Here is a 26,407-nt window from a genome sequence, read left to right on the forward strand (position 1 = left end):
CTGGCCAGAGGCCCAAGAGAGTGGGAACATCCCGCCCAAGGCTGGACCTCCCAAACCCATTGGCCTCTCAGGAGTATCTCCTAGCCCTATCGAGGTGTGAGAGGTCATCACAGTGCCCTTGGTGGGGGGCCCGACACCATGGCTGCCAGCCCCTCAGCCCTTACCATTGCCGACAGGTCGGGGGAGAGCACCCTGTAAGTAACCCCTCCCTGGTAATGCATTCTGTCCGAGGTCAGCTCCTGAGGGCCCCGGGCAGTGAAGAGGTCAGCCAGCCAGGACGTAGGTCCAGCTCTGCCTGGCTCACTCTCTACCCTCAGGACAGCCCCACCAGATGCTTCTGGGAGTCACAGAAGAATTAGGGGAGGCCCATCGCTAAGTAGCTCCTCCTCCTCAGCTCTCTTAGGGAGGGAGGAGGAGCTGTTATTCTGGGGTCCAGGTGACATGGTGAAGGGCTCTAGGATGGTCAAAGCCTGGAAGCACGGTGTCCTGACTCAGAAAGTAGTGAGTTCTCTGTCACCTGAGGTATCCTGACACAGGCCATATATCTGCTTGTTGGGCTCAGTGTAGAAGGGCATCCTTACCCTGGGTAGGGAGGCCAGAAGAGATGCTCCTATGAGCTCCAGGCTGTCCAGCTCCACCCTTCTGGGATTCCATGGCCTGGGCTCTAGCTCTGGTCTGCCACCCACCAAGGTCAGTGACTTTGGGCTGGCCACACAGCGGACAGAGCTCTGGACCTGGAGTCAGGAAGACCAGAGTTCAAATCCAGCCACAAACACTTCCTGACAAGCGGCTGGCAATGTGAGGATCACAGCAGCTCCTGCCCCCCAAGGTGGGTTGAGGACAGAGTGGTAGGAAGTACTTTGCAAACACTAGTGACCCCTGGCCCAAAAGGCCATTTGCACAGACCCTTCTTGCTGGTGACTGACTGCCAGCCTACGGTCAGCAGCTGGGGAGAACCTGAGAGGGAGGAGAGATCCCAGGCAGCTCCAGGCTCCCTCAGGGCCCTGAAGGTGGAAAAAGGTGGTATGGAGAGGAGCCAGCCACTGAAGCTTGGCCTTGCCAGCCAACTCCGAGGGCCTTCCCCTTGGGTGAGACCCGAGACACTCTGTCTCTGTCTGTCTGGGTGGAGCCCAGTTCTCTCTCCGAGGGGAGACTCATTCCCTCTGTACCATCTGCCATGTATCCCTACCTGTATTTTCTCTGATGACTATTGTTATTGATTGGGATCTGTGAACTTGTCTGTTACTCATTAAGTGTTCAAGGTGAAAGCACCTGGGGGAGGGCCCTAAGTTGTGGGGATGGAATCCAGGCCTTCTGTCCTCATTAGGGGACAGCAGTCATCAGCACTTCAACCTAAAACAACTGCCCCAGACTCAAGCTGTGTGAGAGGCCAACAGGGCCCCCTCCCAAGAGGACGGAGCTCCAGCCCCTCAACTCCCAGGAAGGGCTCTGCCTACTTTAAAGAATGGGGGCTCGGAGCACCTGTCCTGCCCTCCCTGGGAGCCGCGCTGCCCAGCTGCCCGCAGGACCCTCTGGCTTCTGCTGCTTGGTGCCAGGCTCTTACATCACTTGTGCCCTAGGAGAAGACCTGCCCTAGGTGTCACGGACACCCATGCATCGGGGCCGACCAGTCTCGCTGTGTTGTTCTGAAATTCCCCTCTGCCTCATGACCCACTCCATGTCCATGAGTGGACAGCTCCTGGACACACAGAAAGAGCTCAGTATCTTTGCTCCTTCCCCTCCTTTCCTTAAGCAGTAGTGATGGGCCTAGGTGGACTTCACTCCCCTGCCCCCCCACCACGTTGTGTCTGCCCTGGTCTTGCTGCCTGGGTGCCTTCAGCCAGCATGGGTCCCAGGGGCATGCTGTCCTGAGAACACTCAGTGCCTGCCCCTATTGGATTTCCTCAAGCTCCCACACAGAAAGAGGCCTGCCAGAGAAGGCAGCCCCTGAAGAGGTCCCCACTCCTGGATGGAAAGGCAGGGGTCAGTGGGGTCTGATTTCTGAGAAAGAACCAAGGGAAACAGGTTCTAGCAGACCCAAGGGACACCCAGAGCTTTCACACTGGTTCATTCCGGCCTCAGCCTCCTTTCCTGGAGACCCTCTGTAGAAATGGGGCATTGTTCTATGCAATGTGTCCGAAAACTCCTTGGTGGCCTCCAGGCCCTCGCAGGCTTGTCCGTGCCAGCAGGACGCTGGTAGGACCCAGGTTGCAGGGTTCCGTTCCCCCTTCATCGGACAGCTGGACTCGGGACACTGGAGGAGGGGAGTTTCTTAGCAGAGCTGACTGGTCTGGGGCTGGAGGCTGAGTCTGAGCCTCCAAGACCAGCCTTCCTAGTCTTCCAGGAGGACCGACAGGTGTCCTCATAAGCCTGGGGGCTTGGGGCTGGACCTACCTGGAATTCCTCCACTCCATCCCCAGGCCAGAGCCAACAGGGTCAGGGCTGTCACTCCCCTGGCCTGCCTTCCAACTCCTCCCAGCCCAGCTGCCAGGCTCCTCCCTACCCCACCTCTCTTCTGCATCGCCCCGCTTAGGGTCTGGCGGAAGGGGGACTCCTCCAGGACAGAGCCCATAGCCTAGCCCCGCTCGGGGGCTGACTGTGCTGGGAGAGAAAAGCAGATCCCCCCTCCCCCTCCACTGTGGTAGGCACATAACCACCCTCCCCCCAAGCTGCCCAGCCCTCCTCTGGGCCCAGAGCCAGAGACAAGCCACAGGCTCTTTGTGTTCAAGCCAAATGGGCCCAGTGGACACAGGAAAAACAAACAGAGGGAGTGACGAGGAGGAGGGGAAGGGGGGAGGAAGAGGAGGAGGGGGAGGGGGGAGGAGAGAAGAGAGGAGGAGGGGGAGGAGAACAGGGAAGAGGAGAGGAAGAGAAGAGGGGGAGGAGGGAGAGGAGGCTAGGGAGGAGGAAGAGAGAAGGAGGAGGGGGAGGTAGGAGGAGGAGGGGGAGAAGGGAGGAAGGAAGAGGAGGAAGAGAGGGAGGGAAGGAGAGGAGAGGAAGGGGGAGGAGGGGAGGGAAAGGAGGAGGGAGAGGAGGCTAGGGAGGAGGAAGAAGAGAGGAGGAAGGGGAAGGGAACAGGGAGGAGGAGGAGAGGAAGAGGGGAGGAGGAAGACAAGGGAGGAGGGAGAGGAGCGGGAGAGGGAAGGGGAGGAGAGAAGAGAGGAAGAGGGGGAGAACAGAGGAAGGAGAGGAGAGGAAGGGGGAGGAGGGGAGGGAGGAGGAGACCAGCTTCCTTGGGAGCCTGGTAACCACAGCCTGAACAGGTTTGGCCAGAATCAGACAATTTTCTTTTGCCCAGAAGATTTCTTCCAAATCCCTGGTGACTCCAAAGGCCTTATGCCTAAACAAGCAGGAATTGCTCCAGACCCTCCCCACCCCAGCATGGGCCCTAGAGGGGCCTGGGCCAGGCTCTGGAGGAGAGCAGCAGGGACCACACCCAGGGGGTTTAAGCAGTTAAAGTTTCCTCCTACTGGCCCTGGATGGTAGGTATCCTACTCATTTTTCAGATGGGGAAACTGAGGCTCCAGAGAGAATCAGCTTGCCTGATATCCCAAGGCCAGTAAGTTGGGATTTGAACACAAGTCTTCTGCCTCCAAGTCCAGTCTGGTTCCGTCCAGGCCAGTCCAGTCCTTTCTTTAGTGGCACTCCCCCTGCTGTGGTTGGGGGGGGGGGGGCTAGCCCCCTCCTCTCTGGTCCTTCATCCTGATGTCCAGCACCTGGGCAGCCTCTGAGGATGGCCCATCTTTGTCCCTTTATCTGTCTGGAACTCTGGGAGATGGAACCTCTGAGAAGGGCCAAATAGACTCGCTCCTCTCCCCCATTCCTGGATCCTGCTCCAGGGGGGGCCACTGAAAGCCCAGCATCCCTCCCAGGGCAAACATGCCCTGTCATGGTCAGCATTTAGAGTCAGGCCTTGCAGGCCAGTCTGGGGGGCTCAGAAGCACGCTTAGCCCTGGGCCATGAGCAGCAGCCAATCATAGGGAATCCTTGGGGTCTGGAGTGGGAAGGAGAGACCATTCATTACAGCTGATGATTAATGTGTGTGCTGGCTGGCCTCAGGGGAGGAGGGGGGGTGGGCAGGGATGGACACCGGGGGCGGGCTGGGGGGGGTGGGGGGGGGGGGCAGCAGGGCGGGGGGGGGGGGGGGAGGGGAGGGGGGCCGGGGGGGACAGGGGAAAGGGGCAGGGATGGAGAGGGGGGCCTTTCCCAGAGAAGGGCAGAGTCAGATGATATTAAGACAATTTTTAATGAAAGCAGGCAACCTGCCATGGCAGTCTGAGGCATCCATCAGCAGCTCCCTCTCGCTGCAGATCAAGGGCCCCTTCCCCATCCAAGCTCTCCTGAGGCAGGTCCCTGGGAGCGTGCTCTGACTGGCCAGTGTGCCCTGGGCCCCCTGACCACAGGAGCCGCCATGCTCCGAAGAGGCTCCCAGCGTCAGGGGGGGCCACCTCGGAGCTGGGGGCTTGGGACTTGCACCCCTACTGGACTCTGGCTGACTCTGGGGAGGGCCCACAGGCGGGGGAGTCTGCTGGGGGCCCCCTGGGAGAGACGGGCAGCTTCAAGAAGTCAGAAGTCTTCTTCGCCAAGTTACCAGAGCCCTCGAAACAAGCCTCAGGCAAGGGGTCCAGGGGCCTTCGGACTCCAGCTCATTTTACAGCGGAGGAAACTGAGGCCAGGGGGAAGCAACATGCCCAAGGTCACACTGCTAGGAAGAGGCATGGTCAGGATTCACACTCGAATCTTCTAACTCCAGGTCCAGCCCTGGATCGTTCCCACAGAAGAATTTCAATCCATTTTTAGAAAACGTAATGAACATTAGCTCTTCTATGCAAAAGAGCCCCCAGCCATAGTCCCCGCCCACCTGGAGTCTGAGAAAGCACAAGGCTCATAGGGCATGCTGTGATGGGAGGGCCAGAGGGCTCAGAGTTCAGGGACCTGGGTTCGAATTCTGTCCCCTCCCCAACTCCCCAACACACACATACAGCCCTGCCATCAGAGCTCACCCGGTGGAGAGGCATCTTCTGGGAGGTTGAGGGGAAGCCCTCAATGGTGGCTCTGGGCCAGGCCTTCTCACCCCCACCCCACATTCTCCAGGGATCCCTCGAAGACACGGCCATGCACAGAATCACACACTCCCCATGCAAAGCCACACACATAGCCACGGTCACACCCACCCCAACCGCAGCGGCTCCCTTCTCAATGCCTGTTCCCGTTCCTTCCCTTTCTGGGGCAGGTGCGGGGGATCCCCTTTCACCTTGAAGTTGTCCATGGATGGAGACCCTCGGTCTTCCCAGCCTGGTGCATCCCCTTCCTGGAGGGCCGCCACGAGCAGAGCGGCCAGGAGCCTCGTCCCGCTGGCTCTCTGCATGCAGGGCTGGTGCAAAGGGCAGACTTCCCTGCGCGGCCAGACCTCTCAGCCCGCCGCGAGCTCAGGCTCCCACTGCCATCTTCACCCGCCCCAGGACCGGCCCAGCCTTGCAGCTGCTCGCTCCTCTGAGGACTCACACTGTTGTTCCCTGAGGTCATGGACAGCCCAGATTCCTCTGAATCAGCTTTTCTCCTTTGAAAACCGTCGGAAGGAAGGCCAGTGTGGGGAGGGGAGCATCCCAGGTGGGCCAGAAGGTAGGCCGGAGGGTGGGCCGGGCACCGCAGGCTGGAAGCTGGCAGTCTGCGCTGCAAACAGGAACCCGGAGCCAGAGCTCAAAGGCAGCTTCTCCAGGAGAACCAAGCTCCCCGAGGGCAGGACGCAGCCCCAGCTGTGGCTGGAGGCACCTGACTCTAGAAGCAGGGAAGGTCTGGCCTCTGGGGCCAGCCCTCGACCGCTCCATCTCCCTAAGCCCATCCAAGAGAGCACCACCAGGGACCCGAAAGAAAACAGGTGCTGGATGGCCCTGGGCTGTGCGCGGAGGCAGGATTAAGCTGCTCTGCAGCATCCCGTCCCCAGCAAGCCTCTAGTGTCCAGGCTGAAAGGAGCAGCCCTGTGGCACCTCTGGGACATGACTGCCCAAAGGAAACAGGAGGCAGGGCCTGGAGGATCACTGGCACTGGCCATGCAGAGGCACGAGAAGGTGCAAGCCAACCTGCGGCCTTCCAGGATCTGCCCCGAATTGGGGGCGGGGGGGGGGTGGCTCCTGTCTGGAGTGAGTGAACCACGTGCTCCAGCTACGCCCACGGGAACAAGGACCCCCAAGGGCCGCTACTACAGGGACTTCTCTACTATGGGGACCCTGCCACTACGGGGACCTCGCCACTAAATGGACCCCTCAGGCTTGAAGTTAAGACCCCTTTCTAAGACCTTTTGGGGGCCCCTTGAGAGCCTGTTGTGATTAACCACAGCACAGAGGTCTAAAGTAAAGCTCTTTCTTGCCTGGGGTCTCTCAGCACCTCCAAGGCTCCTGCCCAAACAGGGACTGAGCTCTGGCCTCCAGAGGGAGACCCCTGACCTTCCCTGCCTCTCTCCCCCCTAGGTCACCCCATCTGGACTCAGCAGGGCTCCCTTCCAAAGCCAGCCCCGCAGCTTTCCTGGGCAGGGAAGGATGAGTGTAGACACTACCCCTTGGTCAGTCTCCCAGAACAGGCCAGCCTCGCCCCACCTCTGCAGCCCCCTATTCACCCTCCTTTCCCAGGTCAGCTCCTGGCTCAGCCCTCCTCTCCAGGCCAGGGGCCTGACTTGGATGGTCCTGCCACAGACCTGCCCCCCTGCCCCTTCAGCCTCCTCCACCATAGCAGAGATGGCCAGACTTGCCCAAGCCCACAAACCCCACACCCCCAAAACCTTATGCTCTGATCTCTCCACCATGGCTCCCTCTGTGCGCGCACACACACACACACACAGATCCTGACCCTGGACCCCTCCCTGGCTGCCCTGCCAGGCAGGACACTGGTTAAGGGGGCTCCCCACTGCCTGGCCGCTCAGATTCCTCCCCTCCCCCCTTCAGGCTCTCCTGATCCCAGGACCCACAAACACACATGCTTCTTTCCCATCCTTATGAAAATAAAAACAAACCACGACCTGACCAGGTATTTCCTTGGCCCCCACCTGGGAGCTCCAGTATCCCCACTCCCAAAGTTCTCCCTGTTTCCCCAGACATTAGCTAACTGCTATTGTCCCCGTAAGGTAGGCCCTTGCTTTTCTCTCCGTGTCCCCCTAACATGATGTTTGTTGGACCACACACTGCCCCAGCCCCAGGGGTTAGAGGTTGCCCCTCCAGGACTCAAATCCAAGGCCTAAGAGGGGAAGCTCAAAGCTCTGGGGGCCCAGGGGTGCCCCATCGTGCTCTATCCTCCCTGGAGGCCTCTGGTGGCTCTCGAGCTAACACAGGAAGCCAGGCTTGGGCCTGGGTCTCACCACTGCCCCCCCAAGACACGGGAGCCCAGAGCCACGGGCTGCGACTGACACACACAGATTTATTTGGGATTTTTGTACATTTAAACCAGTGAGAGTCGCCTGGCTCCAAGCACACATTTTTGGTCTTTAAAGTGACAAAAGGAAGAAACAACCCCAAACCCCCAGACCCCACGGCCGTTCTCTTTCCTCGGCCACCGCGACACCACGGAGCGCCAGGTGGGTCTGGGTGCCCGGCATGGAGGAGGCCCCGATGGGCAGGGGCTGGAGTGGAAGACCAGATCATGCGGGCGGGCGGGCGGGCAGCAGCAGTGCAGGGGGCTCTGGCCTCCACTCCCCGGGCAGGAAGGGGGTGCCAGGGGGAGGGGCCGCAAACTGGGGAAGGGGGAGGTGCGTCCTCTTCAAAGCAGCAGCAACATGTCCAGGCGGCTCCCCTTGGGCCGGTGGATCTAAGCTAACTCGGTATTTTGAATCAGGAAGAATAAATACATTCAGAGCGGGTGAGTGCAGCCCTCCTGAGGGGCGGCCCTCTCCACACCATCTGCCCTGGGCCAGGCCAGGGGCTCACTCACTTCCCTTTCCTGCAGTCAGACATAAGCCCACCCCAATGCCCACCCGGGCAGGGGCATCCTCGAGGCTGTTGTGGGGAGCGTGGCAGGATGCTGGCAGGAGTCGTCAAACAGCTGGGTGCCCATCTTCAGTTACCTGGGGGAGAAGGGAAAGGGGGGGAAGTCAAACTGGCCCCCTGCCCTTGTCAAGCACGTGGGCACAGCCAGGCATCAAGCCCTCCCCCATCTGAACCACCCCTCCAAGTGCATGGGCACAGCCGGGTGACAAGCCCCCCCACCCCATGTGTGGCTACCCCCCAAGCACGTGGGCATGGCCGGGTGACAAGCACTCACATGTGTGCAGCCACCCTCCCTTGCCCACCCTGGATCGGGGACTCGCCCTGTCCAGACCCAACTGGCTCGGCTCCTGGGCCGGGGGCCTGAGTCAGGAATGCACCCCTGCTTCCCCATGCACTCCCTCCCTTCTCTTTGGGTGGGGCTGGGTCCCCCACTTCCTTAACAGTATCTGAATTAGTGCTGTGCTCATGATAACAGACAAACGGCACCGAGCACTTATGGAGCACCGGCTATATGCCAAGTGCTTCATGCAGGTTTGGCGTGGTGGGCCATTGGGGGCCCAAGCTGCGAGAAGCTGTGGTTGTTCAGCAGAACTGGACAGTGGATGAGGAGGTGAGTGACCAGAACGCAAGGCTGCCACACAAGGCTGCCCGCTGCCCCCACGGATGGCCCAGCGCACCCTCAGCACAGCGTGAGGCCAGGACTTGGAGGGATCAAAGCTCGTGGCAAAGGGAGAATCTTGGCGGAAAGCCCCTGGCCCAGCCCCAGACACCAACTACCCCTTGTCCTGGGGGGGCTGCGGCTGGTACGCTCACTCATGCCCGTCTAGGCTGGAATAAAACAGACCACCTGGGTCCCCAAGGTCATGAAAAACTGGCCCACCATCCTCAGGGAAAGAACCTGGACCTGGGTTCAAGTTCTGACTACGTTATGGGGGTGCCACAATGCAGGGAGGTGGGCCAGGAGTCGGGAAGACCTGAGTTCAAGTTCCTTCTGGCTTCACCCTGGGCAAGTCTTCTCATCTGTGAAATGGGCTGCAGAAGTGAATGGCAAACCCCTCCAGTGTCGAGGCCACAGAGTCGGACACGTCTGAATACCTACCACCCAGGGCCTTCCCTTCCCTCATCCTGGCCTTGGTTCCCTAGTCTGTAAAAAGGGCAGGCGGGGGGCTCTCTGCACCTGCCTAGGCCCCCCACCTTGGAGAACATGAAGTCCTGGCCACATGGCGCCCGTCAGGAGGACAGACCTTCCAGGGACTCAAGACAAGTTCCCCTTGGCCCTTGGGGGCCCCACCGCTGGTCACTCCCCAGGCACTCCCTTCTGCCTCCTCCTGGGCCTCCATTGACCAGGCCTGCTCCAGCCCCTTCTCCATCCCTATGTGTGTCACCCCTGATGAATCCTCTGACCAGTTACTCCTGCGCCCCACCCCACCAGCTGGCCCCACTCTTGTGCCCTCCTCCCAGCACCACCATCAGGTGCCCCCCCCCACCCCACCGGCTGCCCAGGATCACTTCTACACTACCAGCCTTTTCTATGTGTACACCCTGATCCAGCCTCCCCTACTCCCATTGTACCCTGCGGTCTCCCTGCCACAGTGTCCCCCCATGTTGCCCGCTAAAGTGCCATGCCCAGAGCCTGGCCCCCTCCAGAACTGCTCAATGACACTCACTTCCTCTCCCTACCAGGAAAGCCCAACATCCCCATGGCGGCATCGCAATGTACCCAAATGGGCAGACGCCAGACTTCCTTGGCAGGAAGGGGACGCGCCCCCGGCCCATGGGCAGACCCCCATTTATTCACCATGCACATGGTATCCCCAAAGACAAAGGAGGGGCTGAGGAGGGTGGAATCCTGGGCCTGCCCACTCCTGGGGAAGGCCCCCGCCCCCACCCACCTTTCATAGCCTGGGGAAACCTCCCAAAGTTCTGCCTGTCCTGCTGCCCAACTTCTTCCCTCACTGTCTACACTCAGAAATGCCTGTGGCCTCGGGGCCCAGGCTCCAGCTGTCTGACCCTTCTCTCGGGCCTCAGGATGCCCTTCTGCGAGGACATCAGGGTGCTCAGTGGGGCACGCTTCTGTCCCTCCAGCTCTACCCCCCATTCTCTAGGGAGCGGGGCACAAGTGTCCCCCCACAGAAGTCTGTGACCAGGGATTGGGCCCAAGGCATCCACCTCTGCCATCCGTGAGGCCATTTATGAAGGCTGGCCCTGTGGGGGTGCAGTGAGAAGGCAAGGCTGGGAAGGGGGAACCATGCCCTACAAAGTCTTCCCCTCACTCCTGGCCTCTCCTATACAAATGCCCAGCTCCCCTGCAGACATGCCCAGGATGGGAGGGCTAAGGGGCCAGGGAGGTCAGGCACCCCCAACAGCATCCTTCGCTGACCCAGAAACATTCAACCCAAGCCAGGCTAGAGCCACCCATGGTCAGTCCCTACACCCCCACGGGCCCCTTGGTGTCCTGGCCATCCCCAAGGCTCTTGGAGGGGGATGGAGGAGGCCATCTGGGAGGCTGCCAAGGTCCTCCTGGGCCTGGTCCTCAGCCGGGCTCCTAGACAGTCCACTCTGCCCCTCGGCTCGGGAATCCACAGGGACAGAGACAGGAAGGGGCAGCCCTTAATCACGCGAGGGCCCAGGGACCGGTGGGGCACCTCATCTACTAGCTGACCTTTAAGGGCACTGGGCAGTTCTCAGGCTGGATCAGTTAGAGATGGAGATGGAGAAAAAGCTCAGCCTCTTCACAGCTGGCAGGCCCCCTGGGGAGGCTGGTCAGAGCACCGGGGCTCCAGTGATTTGCCACTGGTGGGGAGGGGACCGAAGGGACTCATTCAGTCTGCAGCCGCCCCCCCCCCCCCCCCCCCCCCCAAGAAGAGAGGATGTCTGGAAGAACCAGTACAGAGGAGGCAAACACCAGATGTCCTGAGACCCAGGGGGCCCCATGTGGACATCTGGGGGAGGTCTGGGCTCCTGAGCATGGCAGTGCCAGGACCCCTGAGCCCCCAAAGGGCCAGGCAGGCACAGCTTCACTTCCTGCCAAACTGATTTTTCAGGAACTCGATCCTGGGGTCAATTTTCTGACAAGGACCTTCATTCTGCCGACGTCCACACCTGTCACACATCCAGCTGCCCTCTGGACACTGCCCCTAACCTGCCCGGGCCCCCCCAGACCCATCTCAGTGCCACGCAAAGACCCTCTCCTCTCACACTGGCCCCCCACCATGCCGGGGAGACTGCAAAGGCTTCTTGGCCCTTCTACTCTGGCCTCCACACCGCTGTCAAGGAGACTGCCAGGGGGTCACTTTTCCCACGCCAGTCCCTCTGACCCCCCCCCCGGGCACCACAGGAACCACTCCGGCTTCCGAAGCCGCTCAGCAGCACCCAAGCCTAACGTCCAGCATGGGCCGCAGTCTGGCCAAACTGGCCGTTCGTCCGGCAGGACAGCCCATGCCCTGCTGCCATCTCCAGGAGACCCTCCCCACTGTGCTGGTCCCTGGCACCATTAACAGGCGCTTAATAAATGCAGACTCAACAGTGACCAAAGGCCCGAAACCTACAGTGGACCATCTAGTCGGACACCCTCATTTGACAGGTAAGGAAACTGAGGCATGCCCACACCTGTGAAGTGACCTGCCCAACCAAGGTCACACCAGCAGTGAGACGCAGGGCCGAGCTTTAAGCCCAGATGCTCTGCATTCGTGGGGAGGGGGACATCTTTGTCCACTACTGGCCTCCATTCCCAACACACAGGGAGGTATGCCAGCAGGTCAAGGACAAAGGGTAGAGGCCAGGGACTACTCCCTCATTGGACCACTCCCTCTACTTGGAAGTGAGAGGGTCAAGGCCCTGAGCTGGGGACAGAGCCCCAGACTCCCAAAGGGCCCCCTCTCTACCATAGGCTCCCCCAAAGTCGAACTCAGACCCATGGGACACTGGAAGGATCAGCAGAGAGGAAGCCACAAGCAGGCCCCTCTCTCTAAATGATTTACTGCTCTGAAGCCCCTCCCCAATTCCCCAGGGGTTTTCTGGAACAGAGACCCCCCTGGGATCCAAGCTTCCTAAACCAGAAAAGCCAGCACAGCCAGCCAGACTCCTAAGAAGACCCTTCCGGCTCTCCAGGGGTAAGACCTCATCTCTGGCCTGGGTCAGCCCAAGCCGAAAGCACCAGCTCTCCGCACTCCATCCCCCTCACAGGGGCCCAGAACCCTGCCCGGGATCCCACACACACTCACCTGATCCTCGTGCCAAAGTTACGTTTCAAACTGGCTTAAGAGCTCCCGGATTTCTGGGCTCAGGTGCTCGGCCGCCTTGGCGGCTTCCGTAATAGCTTTCCGATACACACCTTTCTTCTTACGGTTAAATCTCAGTTTGAAAAATTCGGAGAAGGGGGAGAGTTTGGAGATGGACAGGGAGGAGGTGGTGGGTGAGCCGAACCAGGAGACGCGCGCCTCCCTCCAGGAGGGCGCGCCGTCGTCCTTCTGGCTCAGGCTGAGGTCCAGCACGCGGGCTGGCCACCATGGGCAGCCGGGGATCTTGCCCCACACGATGTCGCCCACGGCCACTGTCCGGCCATCCTCGGTCACGCAGCGGGCCACGCTCTGTGTATGCAGCCGCACTGTCAGCGGGGGCACTGTCTTGCGCTCCTCTCGGGACGAGGACGACACGGAAGCATCATCCCCAGGCAGGAAGTCACAGCCGTCAGGGGACGCGGCATCCGAGCTGGACTCATCCAGGCTGTCGTTGCTGCACACGGACAGGCTGGACGAGTCGGCCTTCCTCTTGTAATTCATGAGAAAAGCCAGGTTGTCGTGCCCATCCTTGGCCTCAGAGAACCCGCCAAAGTCATCCTCTTCCCCTGAGCTTCCAGAGGACAGCTCCGCGAGCCGCCGCCGCCGCCTCCTCCGTGAGGACTCATCCGTGTAAAAGGCGGACGACGGGTGGGACTCACGGCTGCCCTGAAGGTCACCAAGCTCATCGATCAGCTCTGCCTTGTAGATAGACACGCTCTGGCCGCCACTGGGGCCCCCGCCAGCCCGGGGGAGACGGTGGGGCTTCAGGCGGATCTTGGGAGGGGGCGCATCCCCCGAAGACACGGGCCGGGTCAGCTTCAGCTTGGGGATAGATGCGGGCTGGCCGCTGCTGGCCAGCCTGTCCGCAGAGCCCACATCTCGTGCCTCTTGGTCCTGGCCACCATTCTGCAGGCCCTGCTGGGGACAGAAGGGCTTGAGTGAGCCATGCACGCGGGAGGGGATCTTCACGACCTCGCCCTTGCCCTGTGGCGTGCTGTAAGAGATCTTGATGACAGGGCTGCGGGGCACCAGCTCTCCCGCACTCTTTTCCCGCTTGCCACGGCGCATCTCGCAGTCTAACTCCTCGGGCTTCTTGGGCTCCTTGTCTGGCGCGCTCAGCCGCCGCCGTGGCTTGGAGCTGGGCTGGCTGCTCGAGCTCTCCTCGGGGTTCAGGGTGTTCTTGCACTTCTCACAAAGCACCCGCCTGGGCCGTAGCCGGATGGTGCTCATGATCAGGCGCCCAGGGTCGCGGTTGCGAGACAGCCGCCTCTTGGTGCGTTTGATCGTCCGTGGGGGCGGCTGGGGAACCCACTGGTTGTATGTGTGCCTGAGCCAAAGCGGGTGGGGAAAGGGGGCGCCTTCAAAGTAGGGAGGGAAAGGAGGGGCGCTCCCAGCAGGTAAGGGGGGCACCAGGGGTGGGGCGGCATCCGGGCCCTCGGCCGGTCCTGGGGGCTTTTCTGGAGGTGGAGGCTGGACGACGGTCTCAGGGGCCGGGGCATCTCCTTTTTCTTCATGTGGGTCCCAGCGCGAGCAGCTATCTGACTGGGGGGCATCTCGCTTCGGCAAAGACAAGGGAAGGCCAAAGAGCCCGGACCTGCAGGAGCGAAGACACAGGGACAGGCCATCAGAAGCTGCTGGGGTGGGGCGCTCCCTCCCTCCCGCGAGGCCCCATCCCTCAGGCTGGAGCAGGGGGAGCCAGGCCTAGGCTGGACTTGGGATGGGGACGGTCCTGGTCCCTCCTGGGCCTTGGCTGGCCCTCAGGGGCCCAGAGGCCTCTGACCACTGGACCAGACTGGGAGGAGGCTCACCACGCCGTGCCAACACAGAGGCAGCCAGCCTTCCAGGAGCCCCCCAGCAGCACAGTCCAATGCCCACCCAACTTGCTCCATGGCTTCTGAACCCCACTGACCAGCCACATCTCCGCTGGCTTCAACTGTGGCCTTCCTGGGTCCACACACTCACACGCACTTCTCCGGACCCTCCATCCTCTCCTGTCCTCAGGAGACACCCAAGCCCTGACCATCCCACCTCCTCTTGGCACCAGGCCCCAAAGGGAGCCCCTGGAGGCTCTACGTAAAAAACAAGGCAGGGTCACTGACCCAAGAAAGTATGACGGTAGGCAGGAGGCCGCCAAAGGGCCATGTCAGAGCTGGCGATCCAGGAGGCTTGGGGGGAGACATGGGTGGCCAAGTCCGAGCCAGGGCAGTGGGCCAGGCTCCCTGCCAACTCACATGTGCAATGTTCCCAGCACAGGCCTGGAGTCCAAATTCAGCCTCAGACACCGACTACCCAGGTGACCCTGGATACGGCACTGAAACACTGCCTGCCTCGGTTTCCCCAAGGGTTAAATGGGGGTCACAGCAGCACCTAACTCCCAGGGTTGTCATGAGGATCCAATGAGATAATTGTAATGCACTTTGCACAAGGTCCTGCACATAACAGGTGTCAGAGAACACTCATTCCCTTCCTCCTCCCAGCACCCATCAAAATGCCAAAGCTGGGGCAAGGGTGATGTATCAGAGTTTGATGTTGGTGTCTTGTTGGGAGTCGGAGGACCCATACCTAGCTGTCCCACCCAGAAACAGCTCAAAACCCTAACAAATCTAAGCCAAGATGACCTCAAAATGGAACAACTGAAGGAAAGGCTGCTCTTTATAATTCACAGCCCTGGCAAGACTGCAGGGAAATGAACACTCATACATTGTTGGTGGGATTGCAGCCTGGCATAAACTTGGCACAGTCAGCACGCCATTGCACATCCCATTCCTTGACCCACCCACTGACGGGCTGACTACTAGCTGAAGATGTGTGAACAGGGTGGGAGCTGGATTTCACCTGTACAAACATTCACAGCCATTGAATTTGTAACTGCCAAGAAAAGGAAAATCATAACATCTATCCTGTGGTGGGAAAATGAGGAGTGGTTCATAGTGCTGTAGAATTAGCTAAAATACAGCGGCTCCATGAAAACTGGGGGCAAAGGCGCTAGCCAAGTCTGCAGTACAGCACGACCCCCAGCCCCAGGGTCCAGAGGAGAAACTCGGAGCTTTGTGTTTCCCTGTGGTTCTTGGGGCTATACATGCAGAGTTCAAATGTCAGGGGATGGTCCTGATTCACCCTAAACACAACTGGTAGCACCTATTTGCCCCAATGTATTGGCTAAAGTGACAAGTCCTTGTCTCTGGAACCACAGTTCTGAGGCCAGACCGTTCTGAACTGGAGAATCATCTGAGATCACTACATGGACCATGTCCCTTGCCTCTCTACCCATCTAACCACCTACAACAGCCGTCTCACAGCCTGATTATCAAATTAAACCCGCCACAGCACCAACAAAGATTCCCTCCACCATCTGTAGGGGAGAAGCTCCTGGAGGGCAGGGACACACCCTTCTCTCTTGTGGCCAAGGTGCTTGGGACAGTGGTGTGATGCTACTAACATCTATTAAAAGAGGAATAGAATTTGGAGCTCAAAACTTAAAAAAAAAAACATTAAAATTATTTTTAATGTAATTGGAAAAAATGAAATATTATTTTAAAATTAAAAATAAAGGGGCAGCCAGGTGGCACAGTGAGTAAGAGCACCGGCTCCAGCATCGGGATGACCTGGGGATCAAATCCGGGCTCAGACACTTAGCACCACACCCAGAAATAACTGGCCGTGTCACCTTGAGCAAGTTACTTAACCCCAATTGCTTAAAAAAAAAAGTCATTTAAACTCTAACAGGCCTAGAAGTCTGTAGCAAGTGGACTTCCCAGGTGAAAGGTCTGCCTCCCAACCTGTCCTGGAAGGACATTATGCTCACCTTTCCTGCCCCACCCTGGTTGCAATCCTCCTCACGACCTCACACCAGGACCCCTGCAACAGGCAGGGAGTGGGTCTGCCTGCCACCAAAGTAGTTTCCCCACAAGTCCAGGTCCAACCACATCATCCAGTAATCTCCAGCGGAACAAGACCCTCCATCTCTCAGTTCTGGGCATTCTCAGGCCATTGTCCTTTCTGGAACTGCCCTCTCCCCTTCTCTGTCTCAGCTCCCACAGGACAAAGCCTCTACCCTGCACTGGTAAGTTCCTTGAGGGCAGGAGCTGCCTTTCTTTCCCCAGAGATCAGTGGGAGTTGAGATGGTCTGCTGGTTTGGAGGGAGGCACACCTCCAGGGCCCTGGCTGGCCAGCTGGCCCCAGGGGGACAGGATGGTCCCACGAAGTCCTCCAATCCATCCCCCCAGCTATGTTATAGGTAAGGGCATTTGAAGCTCTTCCCTGCCCCTTAATGGGCCTCACCTGGAGCCCAATAAGCACATATATTTGCTTAGGGGAGGCTTGTTTTTCAGGAAGGCACACTTCTGTTACTTTGTAATTAGGCAGTGGGTGACAAAGGTGGTGATGTCCTCTGACCCAGAAGAAGGGTGTATGTACCCGAGGTGAGGTTTTGCTGTGGGGCTCACTTTGGGACGAGTTGTGTGATTTGGCCAGATGAGCCTCTGGGCAGCCGCTGAGCCCCCCGGCTTTGAAAACCCAGATTCTGGTGCTTCTCTCTCTGGTGACTGACGATGAATGGATGTAATAGTCTGCTGAACTGTTATTCTCTCTGTATTTTTTGTCTGCTTGTAATTTCTGTTTGTATTTTCTCACATTCTGGGTGCTGACTTTTCCCCCTAAACTAAGTGAATGATATATGTGTTTGATTAAAGTGAGATTGTTAACCCCTTTTGAGTTGCTTTCCTTTAGAAAAGCAGATCAGAGAACCTGTGCCAGCAGCCATCCTGGGTATGCTGGGTGCTTGCTGCTACACGAGCCAAGGAATACCCCCAAGGGAGCCAATGACTGTTTGAGGGAAGTCGCAACTGGCCTCTGGAAACTTCCCCATTGCCCCCAGCCCTGAGTTCTGGGGCCCAGTGGAAGATGTGCCTCCTTCCTCCTGCATGGGATAGTGCTGTCCGAGGATCCGCAGGCATCTATTAAATGCCAACTAGATGCCAAGCCCTGCACTCAGCCCAGGGCACACACAGACAAAAGGCCCCTGCCAGTGAAGACCCGACAGACGGTTCCCCAAGTCTCGTCTGAGACATGGCCTTGAGGACCTTCTCTGGTCTGGGGGTCCCTCCAGTCCCTTCTTACTGGATGGGGCCCAGCTGCGTCAGAGCACAGTGGGGCATGACACGATGACACGTCCCAAATTATCCCATTTGGAATTTTATCAAAAGCCCCAGGAGCTGCCTGAGGAGTTCAGACTTCAGGCAGACAACTGACCAGGAAGATGAGGCGGGCCAAGGGGCACAGAGAGGCCAGTGACCAAGAGGTGATAGCAGAGAGCAGGACTAGACAGCCTGGCTTTTATCATGGGGCCACTTTGCCTTAAGAGGGCTCACCACCTTCAGACCAGTCCTGTTTCCTCTGGCCCAAGGGCTGCAGGGATGACTGCTCCCTGTCCCCAGGGCTGTAGGGATGACTGCCCCCTGTCCCCAGGGCCATAGGGATAACCGCCCTCTGGCCCAAGGGCTGCAGGGATGACTGCCCCCTATCCCCAGGGCCGTAGGGATGACTGCCCCCTGTCTCCAGGGCCCTGGAGATGACTCCCCCCGCCACCCCATCCCAGGGTACTGAAGAAAATGGTTGAAGTGACCAGCAAGCCCACTGGTCAGCAAATGCTGAGGGATTCCTCAAAGGCCAGGGTCTGGGGGATGAGCAAGCTTCACAAAAAGAGGACAGAGAAGTCCCACACACCAGAGGCCACAGGGCTCAAGAGAGACTTGAAGCTGCATGCAGATGTGCCTGGGGTCCAGATCAGCCAAGGAGCGCACCCCCTCCTCCCTAGCAGGGGACCTCCTGGAGCCACCAGGGGTCACTTAGGGAGCTTTTTCTTGCTCAATGCGGGGAAGGGGGGAGGGGAAACATCTTCAGGCCAGGCAGAAACCTAAAGGTCCCACCCCAGGCTGCAGTGAGCATGAGCCTTATGCCCGGCATGGGCACTTCTAAAAGGCTGCGCTCAGCTCTGAGAGTTGAAGAATGCTGTCGGCAAAGACACCAGTGGCCAGCAAGGAGCTGCCCTGTACCGTATCCGCTGCAGGAGCCATGACTTCTCTACCGAGAGAAGACCCAGGGATGCCTTCAGGCCTTCAAAGGCCTCCTGGGGAGGATGCATGGCACCAAAGAGCAGGGCCAAGTCAAAGGAAACCCAAGCTTGGTTCCACACTGGAGCGGAAGGCGCCACCGTGGGAGGTAATGAGCCTCCCGTCCCTGGAAGCCTCGGCCAAAAGACTCTTAGCAGGACGGTACAGAAGGGGATCTAGATAGGGAAACACCATGCCAGATGAGCTGAGTCTGGTCCCAACCCTGCCCCCCGCGGGAGCCTCAGGCGGCAGAAGAAGGCCCAGACAAATGCCACCTCACTTGGCTACTGGCTCTCCCTCAACTTGCATCTGGAAAATAAGGGAATCAGGATGAAATGGCCCGAAGGTTGCACCCAGTGTCATCCTCCGAGGAGCTCGTTCAGCCTCCGAGTTTGGCAGCGGCCTCACCTTCCGACCAGGGCCAAGAGAAGTCACGTCTGCGGCCGAGGGTCATCGGGCGCCACACTGGTTTCAAGAAGTCCAGGGCTGACTCTGGGTCTCCAACAAGGACACCTGGAGGTCTCTGCAGTCTCAGTTACTCTCAGCAGAAAGTAGACACAAACCATCCTTCCAGGCGAGTCGCCAAGGGAGCCTCCAGCCCTGCTGGGCTTTAATTCCCCTTTCCCGTTTGCCCAACGCTTCCCTCTGTACAATCACTCAGGCCTGAGAGGAATCCCCCCGATCTTCCGGAAGAAGCAGCCGAGGCCAAGCCCATTGCCAAGGCCTGTGGCAGCCCACGAGCGGCCTGGCTCTTGGGAAGGAGGCCCGGCCCTCCCAAGCTCTGGCATTCGTCATAGCGGGAGTTACCGGCCCTGACCAAGCCCAGTCCCATCCACAGCAGAAGAGCCAAACCAGAAGCAAACACAAGAAGACTGACCACAAACACGGTCCCAGACTTGGAGGAAGATGTCCCTGAAGCATTATCTCCAGAGCCAGGAACCAGACCCCAGCAGGGCAGCCCACAGGGGCTCCCAGGTGAGTGGAGAAGAAACCCAGAAACTCCCAACAAAAAACCCTCCAAAGGCCAGGACCTCCTCTGGCAGGCAGAGCGGGGCCCCTCAAAGACCTTTCCCCAGCACATCAACGTGGGACCTGACAGGGTCAGGTTGGTGTTCCCTGGTGCCCCTAGCCTGGGGGCACTATAGCTGTGCCAGGCTTTGGAGAGGCACCCCAAACTACTGAGCACAGGAACCCACCAGCCTGAGGTTCCCAGGAAATAGAGACCCTGCAGCACAGCCAGAAAAGCCCTTTTCTTCAAACAGGGGGCCCAGGCCATGCCACACCAGGGCCCACAGCCTCGGAGGCAGCAGGGAGGGAGCTGTCCAGCCTATCCAACCTCTTCTCCTCAGGGCCCAGTGGGGTTGCTTTCTGGGGCCCCAGAGAAGCTGCTGTATGCATATACACTCCTCACCTGGTTGATAAAAGCAGAGAAATTCGAGAGCCCCATAAAACTACCCAGGTGGGGTTCCTTGGGCTCTTCAGTGAGTCCCCGGCCATTTCTGCTCACCATGAGGCCACCTGCACCCCCCAAGGCCCCTCATGGCCACCTTTTTGCAGGCTGGCTCACAGATGCCTTTATTCAGCCCCCTCAATATGGAGCCCACTTATGCCCTGACCTGCATCACCAGACCCCCCGGCCCTGCCCAACAATTCCTGACTGGGAGCCCCCCTCCCACCCAGCTGCCAACCTCCAAGGCCCTTCTTGGCACTGACATTCTCACTGCTACCTAAGTGTGGTCCAGCCCTCCAAGGGCCATTTACAGAATCCCAGACCAGCTCCAGGCACACGGAGGCTTGGACCCCAGGCCCAGGCCTGGCCCAATCTGTAAAACCTGTGCCCTGCCTCTTTCCTTTACAGTAGGGAAGGGGGACGAGGGATGGCAGGCTGCCACCACCCCCCTACCCATTATGGTCACAGGGCCTTGGATCACACACCCACACTGTCAGCTGCTGGTGAAGATGAATTCACATCCAGGCTTGGCCAAAAAAGCGGGGCTCCCCTCCCCCTCAACCTGTGTAACCAAAAAGTCATGCTCTGGGAACCAAAGTCAGCTTTCTCCTTGCCTTAGAAGGGGAGTCCAGGGACTGCCTTGTTCTAGAACGCTGTTATTGGGGGGAGGGGGGGAAGAGTCCCCTAAGCAGGAGTGAGGGATGCTCGCCCAGAGCCAAGAACCAACGGGCTATCTGCATGGAAGATAAAGTTTCTCCTGGAGGACCACAGGGATCCATCTTGGCCCAATTCAGAAGAAGGCCCAGGCCACGCAGGTAACCAAAGGATACTGAGATAGCCTGCTGACGGTCAGGACCCAGAAGCCTCCACAAGGTGTGAGGTCCAGGCCAGACTGACTCTGAGAGCTCTGGACATGAGGCTTCCCCTTGGCTGCCAGTAAAGGGGCCAGGGGGCTTCTGGGACACCTTGGAGCCTGAGGCAAGAGGAGCAGGGAGGCCAGCCAGCGGGGCACTATCTGGGGTGGCTGCTCCGTGCCCCACTAGGACCCCCAAGGATGGCTTGGCAAAGTGCCCCCTACCATCAAAGCAGGTGTTAACATGCTCCTTTCAAGTCAGTGAAACTCTCCAGAGACCTCCCTGCTCCAAACCCGAGGTGAGTAAAATTAGGCCCATTGCACAGATGAGGGTCTGAGGGATGCAAGCCCAGGTGGCCACTTTGACAGGGACTGACCATTCCCCCAGGAGTCACCCCCAAGCAAAGCTTCAATTTCATGATTCTACTTCTCCTGGACCTTCTACTTTGCAGTGGGGCAGGGAGTGACTATCCCAAGGTCAGACTGTCCTGGGACTCCAGACCCCTCCCCACTGCCTGCCCTGAGGCTTAGCCAGGCCTAGCCCCCATGCCTGGCCCAGGGAGCCCATCCCGCCTATGGCTGGGGGGCAAAGGCTCCAGATAATAAAAGATAAAGTGGAGAATTTCCATTCCGCACAAAGTAAGTGCAGCCAGCAAGAGAAGGGAAGCAGCAGACAGGGACAAAGTCAGACACCTGGGAAAAAGGCCTGCGACTGAAGATATGAAGGTAACTGGCACAAAGATTTGGAGGCTAGAACAGCAACTGGTGCTCAGCACATGGCTGGAAATGCCCAATGACCAAAGCTGCTCCCCAAAGATGACCCGACAGGCCTCGAGAACAAGCCCTGGAACGAAACCTCCAAGCATAAGAGAAAAGCTCACCCACCGGCCCTGAGGGTCTCTCCGAGCCCCAGGGGGGGCCCATGGGCTCAGAGGATCGCTCAGAGCCCCAGGTGCAGGCCCATATAGCCCCGCTGAAGGCAGGCAACTTCCCAGAAAGATTGGAGAAGCCCAGAAGAAGACAGGACAACATTGAAGGGAGGGGCCTCCCAGTCAATCAGGGGCCTGGCCCAAGCTACAGGCCAAGATGACACCTAGAAGTTAGAGGTGTCTCCTATGGACAGGGCCTCGCTCCTCGATTCAGGCTAGAGGGCTCAATCTCTAAACACTAGCCAGAGCGGGTGACTTGGGGAAAGGACCAGCCAGGGCAGGTCTCTCGGAGCTCACAGACCCAGGCCAGGCTTATTAGAACAAGACAGAAAACAGGAAGCCTTTTGCTTCTGTCCCCTCATGCCTCTTGGGGCATGAAGGGGCAAGGCCTGACCTCTGACTGCACCCCTCCAGACCCCTCCCCTAGGTGGCTCCTTCACACACTGCTGGCCCCCTGCTAGCCCTGTTAGTCTCAGCTCCCTCTTCCCCCTGAAGGAAGACAGACCTCTGGGGTCACCTGGCCTTCTAGGCTGGGGCGAGGGCCAAGGCCTCCCTGGGCTCTCCTTCCCACCCCATGGCCATCTGGATCCTGCCTGTGCCTAGCCGACAGCCCCCGCTGGCCTCTGCCTCCTGGGTCCACTCTGCCTAGGGGACAAGGCCCGGCTCCCTGCTTCAAACATCCCTGTTACTTCCTGGTGAGGTCCCTCTGCCACAGGACCCTCTGGTCACTCGGTCAGCCACCATCTTGGCCCAAGCTTTCTGAACCCCTCTCCCGGGCTCATGGCTGCTAAAGCCTCCTCACTGGCCTCCTTGCCTCTGTCTGGTCTATCTCCTTCTCCAGTTGGCCAAGAATCCCTTGCCCTACTCTGAATACGAGACCACCGGCATGGCTGGGGGCAAATCCCAAGCGTCAGGTCCCCCTCTGTCCCCGGTGGTTAACATAGATCCCCCTCCCCAGCAGACTCACACACACATGTGCACAGCTGGCAGCAGGGCAGTCCTGCAGGCTCCAGCAGCCGAGGCCAGGGCAGGGGAAACACTCTCCCTCTTCTGTACCCCAGATAGAAGGTGGGCAGGGGACTGTCAGGAGAGGGAGGCCTGAGCGGGGAGCCGGCACATGACTCATGCTGCCCACTGTGGGTGCTTCTTCCGTGTCTCACAGGCCCAGGGCAGAGGCCTCGGGCCAAGAGAGTCTAAGAACTTTCTTCTGGGGCAGGCCACTCTGCCCGAGAGCAGACCAGACCCTCATTCTGGGGGCAAGGGAGGGCATGGGCTGCAAACACGGGGGGCCCAAGCTGAACCTGACTTGGGGAGGGGGTACCACGGCCTCACGGCTTCCAAGAACAGCCTGGGGGACATGAGACCCAGCCGGCTGTGGGCTCCTCCTCTCTGGCCAGTGGGCAGCCTAAGCCACACTCTCTTCAGGGACAGACCTGGGGATGCCAGGCCTACCCCAACCCAAGCTTCCCTTCCTTCGAGACCCTCCAGCAGCCCACGAATCTCCAGCCCTCCTGACGCCTGGCCCACTCTTAGGGACGAAGGTCCCAGCTGTTTGGCCAGGGGGATGCCAACCTCCCCTTTCTGAGGCCAGATTCCAGTCAGTCCAGATCTTCTTAATGACCCCGACTAGACTTAACTGGGTCAACTCAAAGAACTGCAAGCATGCAGGTCTGAGAGGAGACATCAAGGATGAGAATGGCAGGGAGGTCAGCCCCTGGTGGGCAAGAGGAAGAGAAAGTGCTGGGCATGGAACATGCCCCCAGAGGGGGGTCCCTGAGCCACACACAGCATGACCCTGGGGTGCCCCCCACACACATAGAGCATGACCCCAGGAGGCAGGAATGCCCCAAACACTGACCTAGCCTGGGTGCCTGGGCAAGTGGCCTCACACCATGAATTAGAAGAGGTAAATGGAGGCACAGAAACTGGACCTGGCCTTTCACTGCCGGCAGAGGGCCACACCCCCAGCCCTCAGTTTACCAGTCTGCCCTTCACTGCAGGGGCAGAGGGGATAGGCCCTGCCATGCTGCCCTCGGCCCCAGGGAGGGCACACAATGCTGGCTCCCTTTCTGTAAGCTGCAGAGTAGCACCGCCCTCTCCCTCCCCCCCACCACTCCAAAGAAGGAAATGGAGGGGGGGGACTGGCAATGGAGGGGATAGCTTTGGCTCCCCAGGAGACATTGCCCATCCGAGGGTCTTCAGGTCCCAGGCCCCCAGTGGAAGAAGGGGGCACCTCCCCAGCTCCTGTGGCCTCTTGGCCCCTCCTGTCCACCCAGCCTGCTCCTGAACTCAGGACCAGCAGCTTCCCAGAAGGCATTGCCAAATTGAGTTCAAACCCCCATTTCAGGGACGGAGGCCATGTTACCTCCTGGGCCTGGAGTCTTAATGCTTTTCAGCCCAGCCAATTAGGAAAGAACGTCAGCAGGGGAACTGTCAGGATCATGGCTTCCCCCTCAGCCAGATCTGGGCGTTTGAGGAAGAAGGAAAAAGTGCAGGCCTTGTCTTCTACAAGGCACCTGGGACTGGGTAGTTTCCAAATGATGGCCGGAGAAAGCCAGGCCAGAAGCCCCGTCTGATTAATGCCCAATCATCGATGGGGCACTGGAAGACAGAGACCAGGACCTGTCCTAGCGAATGAGAGCAGGGCTGGGTCACAGGCACGTGCAGGAGCCCACCAGTCCAGCAGCCATCTGGGGCCCCCTGGCCCAGGGCCTGCAGGCAGGTGGACCCTGGGCCAGACCCCTGGGCAGCTCCATAAGAAGCCCGGCCCCCTGCCCTGCGACTACAGGAGTCCAGGCCTGGGAAGGCAGGGCCTCAGCTGCTGGGGGGGGGGGGGTGTCACGGCTTTGGGGGGACCTCTGCTTTTCCAACACAAGACTACATACGTGGGTTTTTTCCCAACAGCCTCCCCTTCTGCTAGGAGGGCTTGGGAACAAAGAAAACTGCCTGAATCAGCCCCGGGCCTGGGCTCCAGGAGCCAGCAGCGACCTGGGGTGGTGACTGCGGGTAGCAGAGCCATAAGGCCCCTCGGGACCAGAGCCCACCTTGGCAGGCCCCCTGAAAGCAGGAGGCCCAGGGGTGCCCCTGGCCTGGCGCCTCGGCCCAAGGGCAGTCCTGGAGATTTCCAGCACAGGCCCTCTGGATCCCCGGGCACCGAGTGCCCAGCCTGCCCGCCAGGCTGCCAGCTGGAGGGGAGGTCACCGATGGCCCGGCACCCCGGCCCAGTTTCCCTTTAAAACCGGCTGCTTACAGAGAAATCGAAAGCGGCAGGAGCCGGGCCCCAGCTGGGGGGAGGTCCTCACACCTGGCCCCCGCCCAGCTGCCCCCGGGCCCACTCCACTCCACTCGCTCCGCTCCGCTCCCCTCCCCTCCCCTCTCCTCCACCTGACCCGCGGCCCGGCAGCCGCCCGGCGCCGCCCCTCCCCCCTCGCGGCCCCCACCCCGCCCGGCTCCGCCAAGGCCGGGCCTGGAGAAACTCGCGGGGGCCCGGCCGGCCCGGGAGCGGCCCCCTCCTTACTTTTTGGTGCAGTCCAGCAGGATGCCCGTGAAGCTGCGCTCGCCGCAGCTCAGGGTGACCACCAGAGTGTCCACGTTCACGATCTGCTCCACCCGCACCGGCAGCCGGCAGCCGACCCGCAGCTCCGGGGCGCCCGGCTCCATGCCGGCCCGCCGGGCTGCCCTGGGCGCCTGCGAAGCCGCCGCCGCCGCGCTCGGCCGGCTCAGCTAGAGCGGGGGCCGGCGCGCTGACGCCATGGCTCCCCGTCGGCCGGCCGGACCCGGCGAGGGCTGGGGGCGCTGACGTCACAATGCTCCGCTCCCGGGAACGTTCCACGATCGAATTCTGCAACAATTGGCCCCGGGTCAGGCTCGGGAAGGGAGGAGGCGCGCCAGCCGCGCCCCCCCGCCCCCGCCCATGCCGGGCCGACGGGGCGCCCCAGGACTGGGGGGGGGGGGGGGGGCCCGGGGGGGGGGGGGGGGGGCCCGGGGGGGGGGGGGGGGGGGGGCCAAGACCGGGGGGGGGGGGCGCCCCAGGACTGGGGGGGGCGGGGAGGAGGGGAGAGAGGAGGGGGAGGCAGGGCCCCGGTGCTGGGGGCGGGGACCCTCCGGCTTAATCGGGAAGAAAGGACCGAGCAGGGCCACCTGCGAGTCTCACGGGACCACCGCCACCACCCGGGCTCACGGCCAGGTTACTGGGGGGCCCCGGCTCCGGCAGCAGCCCACCGAGGGTGTGGGGGGGGTGGGGCCGCAGCGCGGCGCCCCGAGCCTCTCCGCCCCCAGCGCGCAGCAGCCGCAGCTCCTCGGCCCCTCCTCCCGCCGGGCCCCTCCCCCAGCAGCACCGGGGTGGGGGGATGGGAACGGGGGCGGAGGCAGCGCTGCGCTAGGGCCCCCGAGAGGTCCCCGGCACCGACCCCCCCGAAGCCCGCCCCCGCTCCCATCACTCCAGCCAGGGCCCCCCGAAAGCCGGGCGCGCTCGGGAAGGCCGTCGGCCCCCCAGGCCAGGCCCTACGGAGGGCTCCCCGAGGACGCAGACGAGGGCCCACCGTCTAGGGCCGGGGGGGGGGGGGGGGCGCCCAGCCCGGCCCCGCCATGCAGCCAGGGCGTCCTGGCGCCGGCCCTCCCAAGCACCCCCCCCCCCGCCGCGAGGGCCAAGGTCGGGGCAGCGGCCGCCGCTCCCTCACGAGGCAAATATCCCCGCCCTGGCGCTGGGCCCGGGCAGCCTCGCCCTCGCGGGGCTTCGGGACACCCTTCCCGGGGTGCGCCGGGGCTCCCGGGACCGGAGGGGGGCATCACCCTTCCTTTCTGCCCCCCTCC

At 60.6% G+C, this 26,407-nt stretch overlaps 1 protein-coding gene across 1 annotated transcript; it reads right to left on the minus strand.

Moving 5' to 3' along the window:
• Positions 1 to 7,406: 7,406 nt before the first annotated feature.
• Positions 7,407 to 25,439, minus strand: PWWP2B (PWWP domain containing 2B). The gene is made up of 3 exons (XM_069107143.1): positions 25,113 to 25,439; positions 12,197 to 13,847; positions 7,407 to 8,050 (listed from the first exon to the last, which is right to left on the minus strand). Exons 1-2 carry the CDS (start codon positions 25,253 to 25,255, stop codon positions 12,215 to 12,217), a joined length of 1,776 nt encoding a protein of 591 aa, XP_068963244.1. The 5' UTR covers positions 25,256 to 25,439; the 3' UTR covers positions 7,407 to 8,050; positions 12,197 to 12,214.
• Positions 25,440 to 26,407: the final 968 nt, after the last annotated feature.

Source organism: Petaurus breviceps, unplaced genomic scaffold (genome assembly GCF_028583685.1).
Source record: "Petaurus breviceps papuanus isolate PSGF00001 unplaced genomic scaffold, PetGlider_PUasm1.0 86316, whole genome shotgun sequence".
Taxonomy (NCBI): Eukaryota; Metazoa; Chordata; class Mammalia; order Diprotodontia; family Petauridae; genus Petaurus; species Petaurus breviceps.

Bases quoted from the DNA above. Each gene is read 5' to 3' on its own strand.
- PWWP2B (XM_069107143.1), bottom strand. From the start codon at position 25,255: ATGGAGCCGGGCGCCCCGGAGCTGCGGGTCGGCTGCCGGCTGCCGGTG. The intron at 13,848-25,112 runs GTAAGGAGGGGG...TCGCTCCTGCAG, and splicing joins CTGCTGGACTGCACCAAAAA to GTCCGGGCTCTTTGGCCTTC.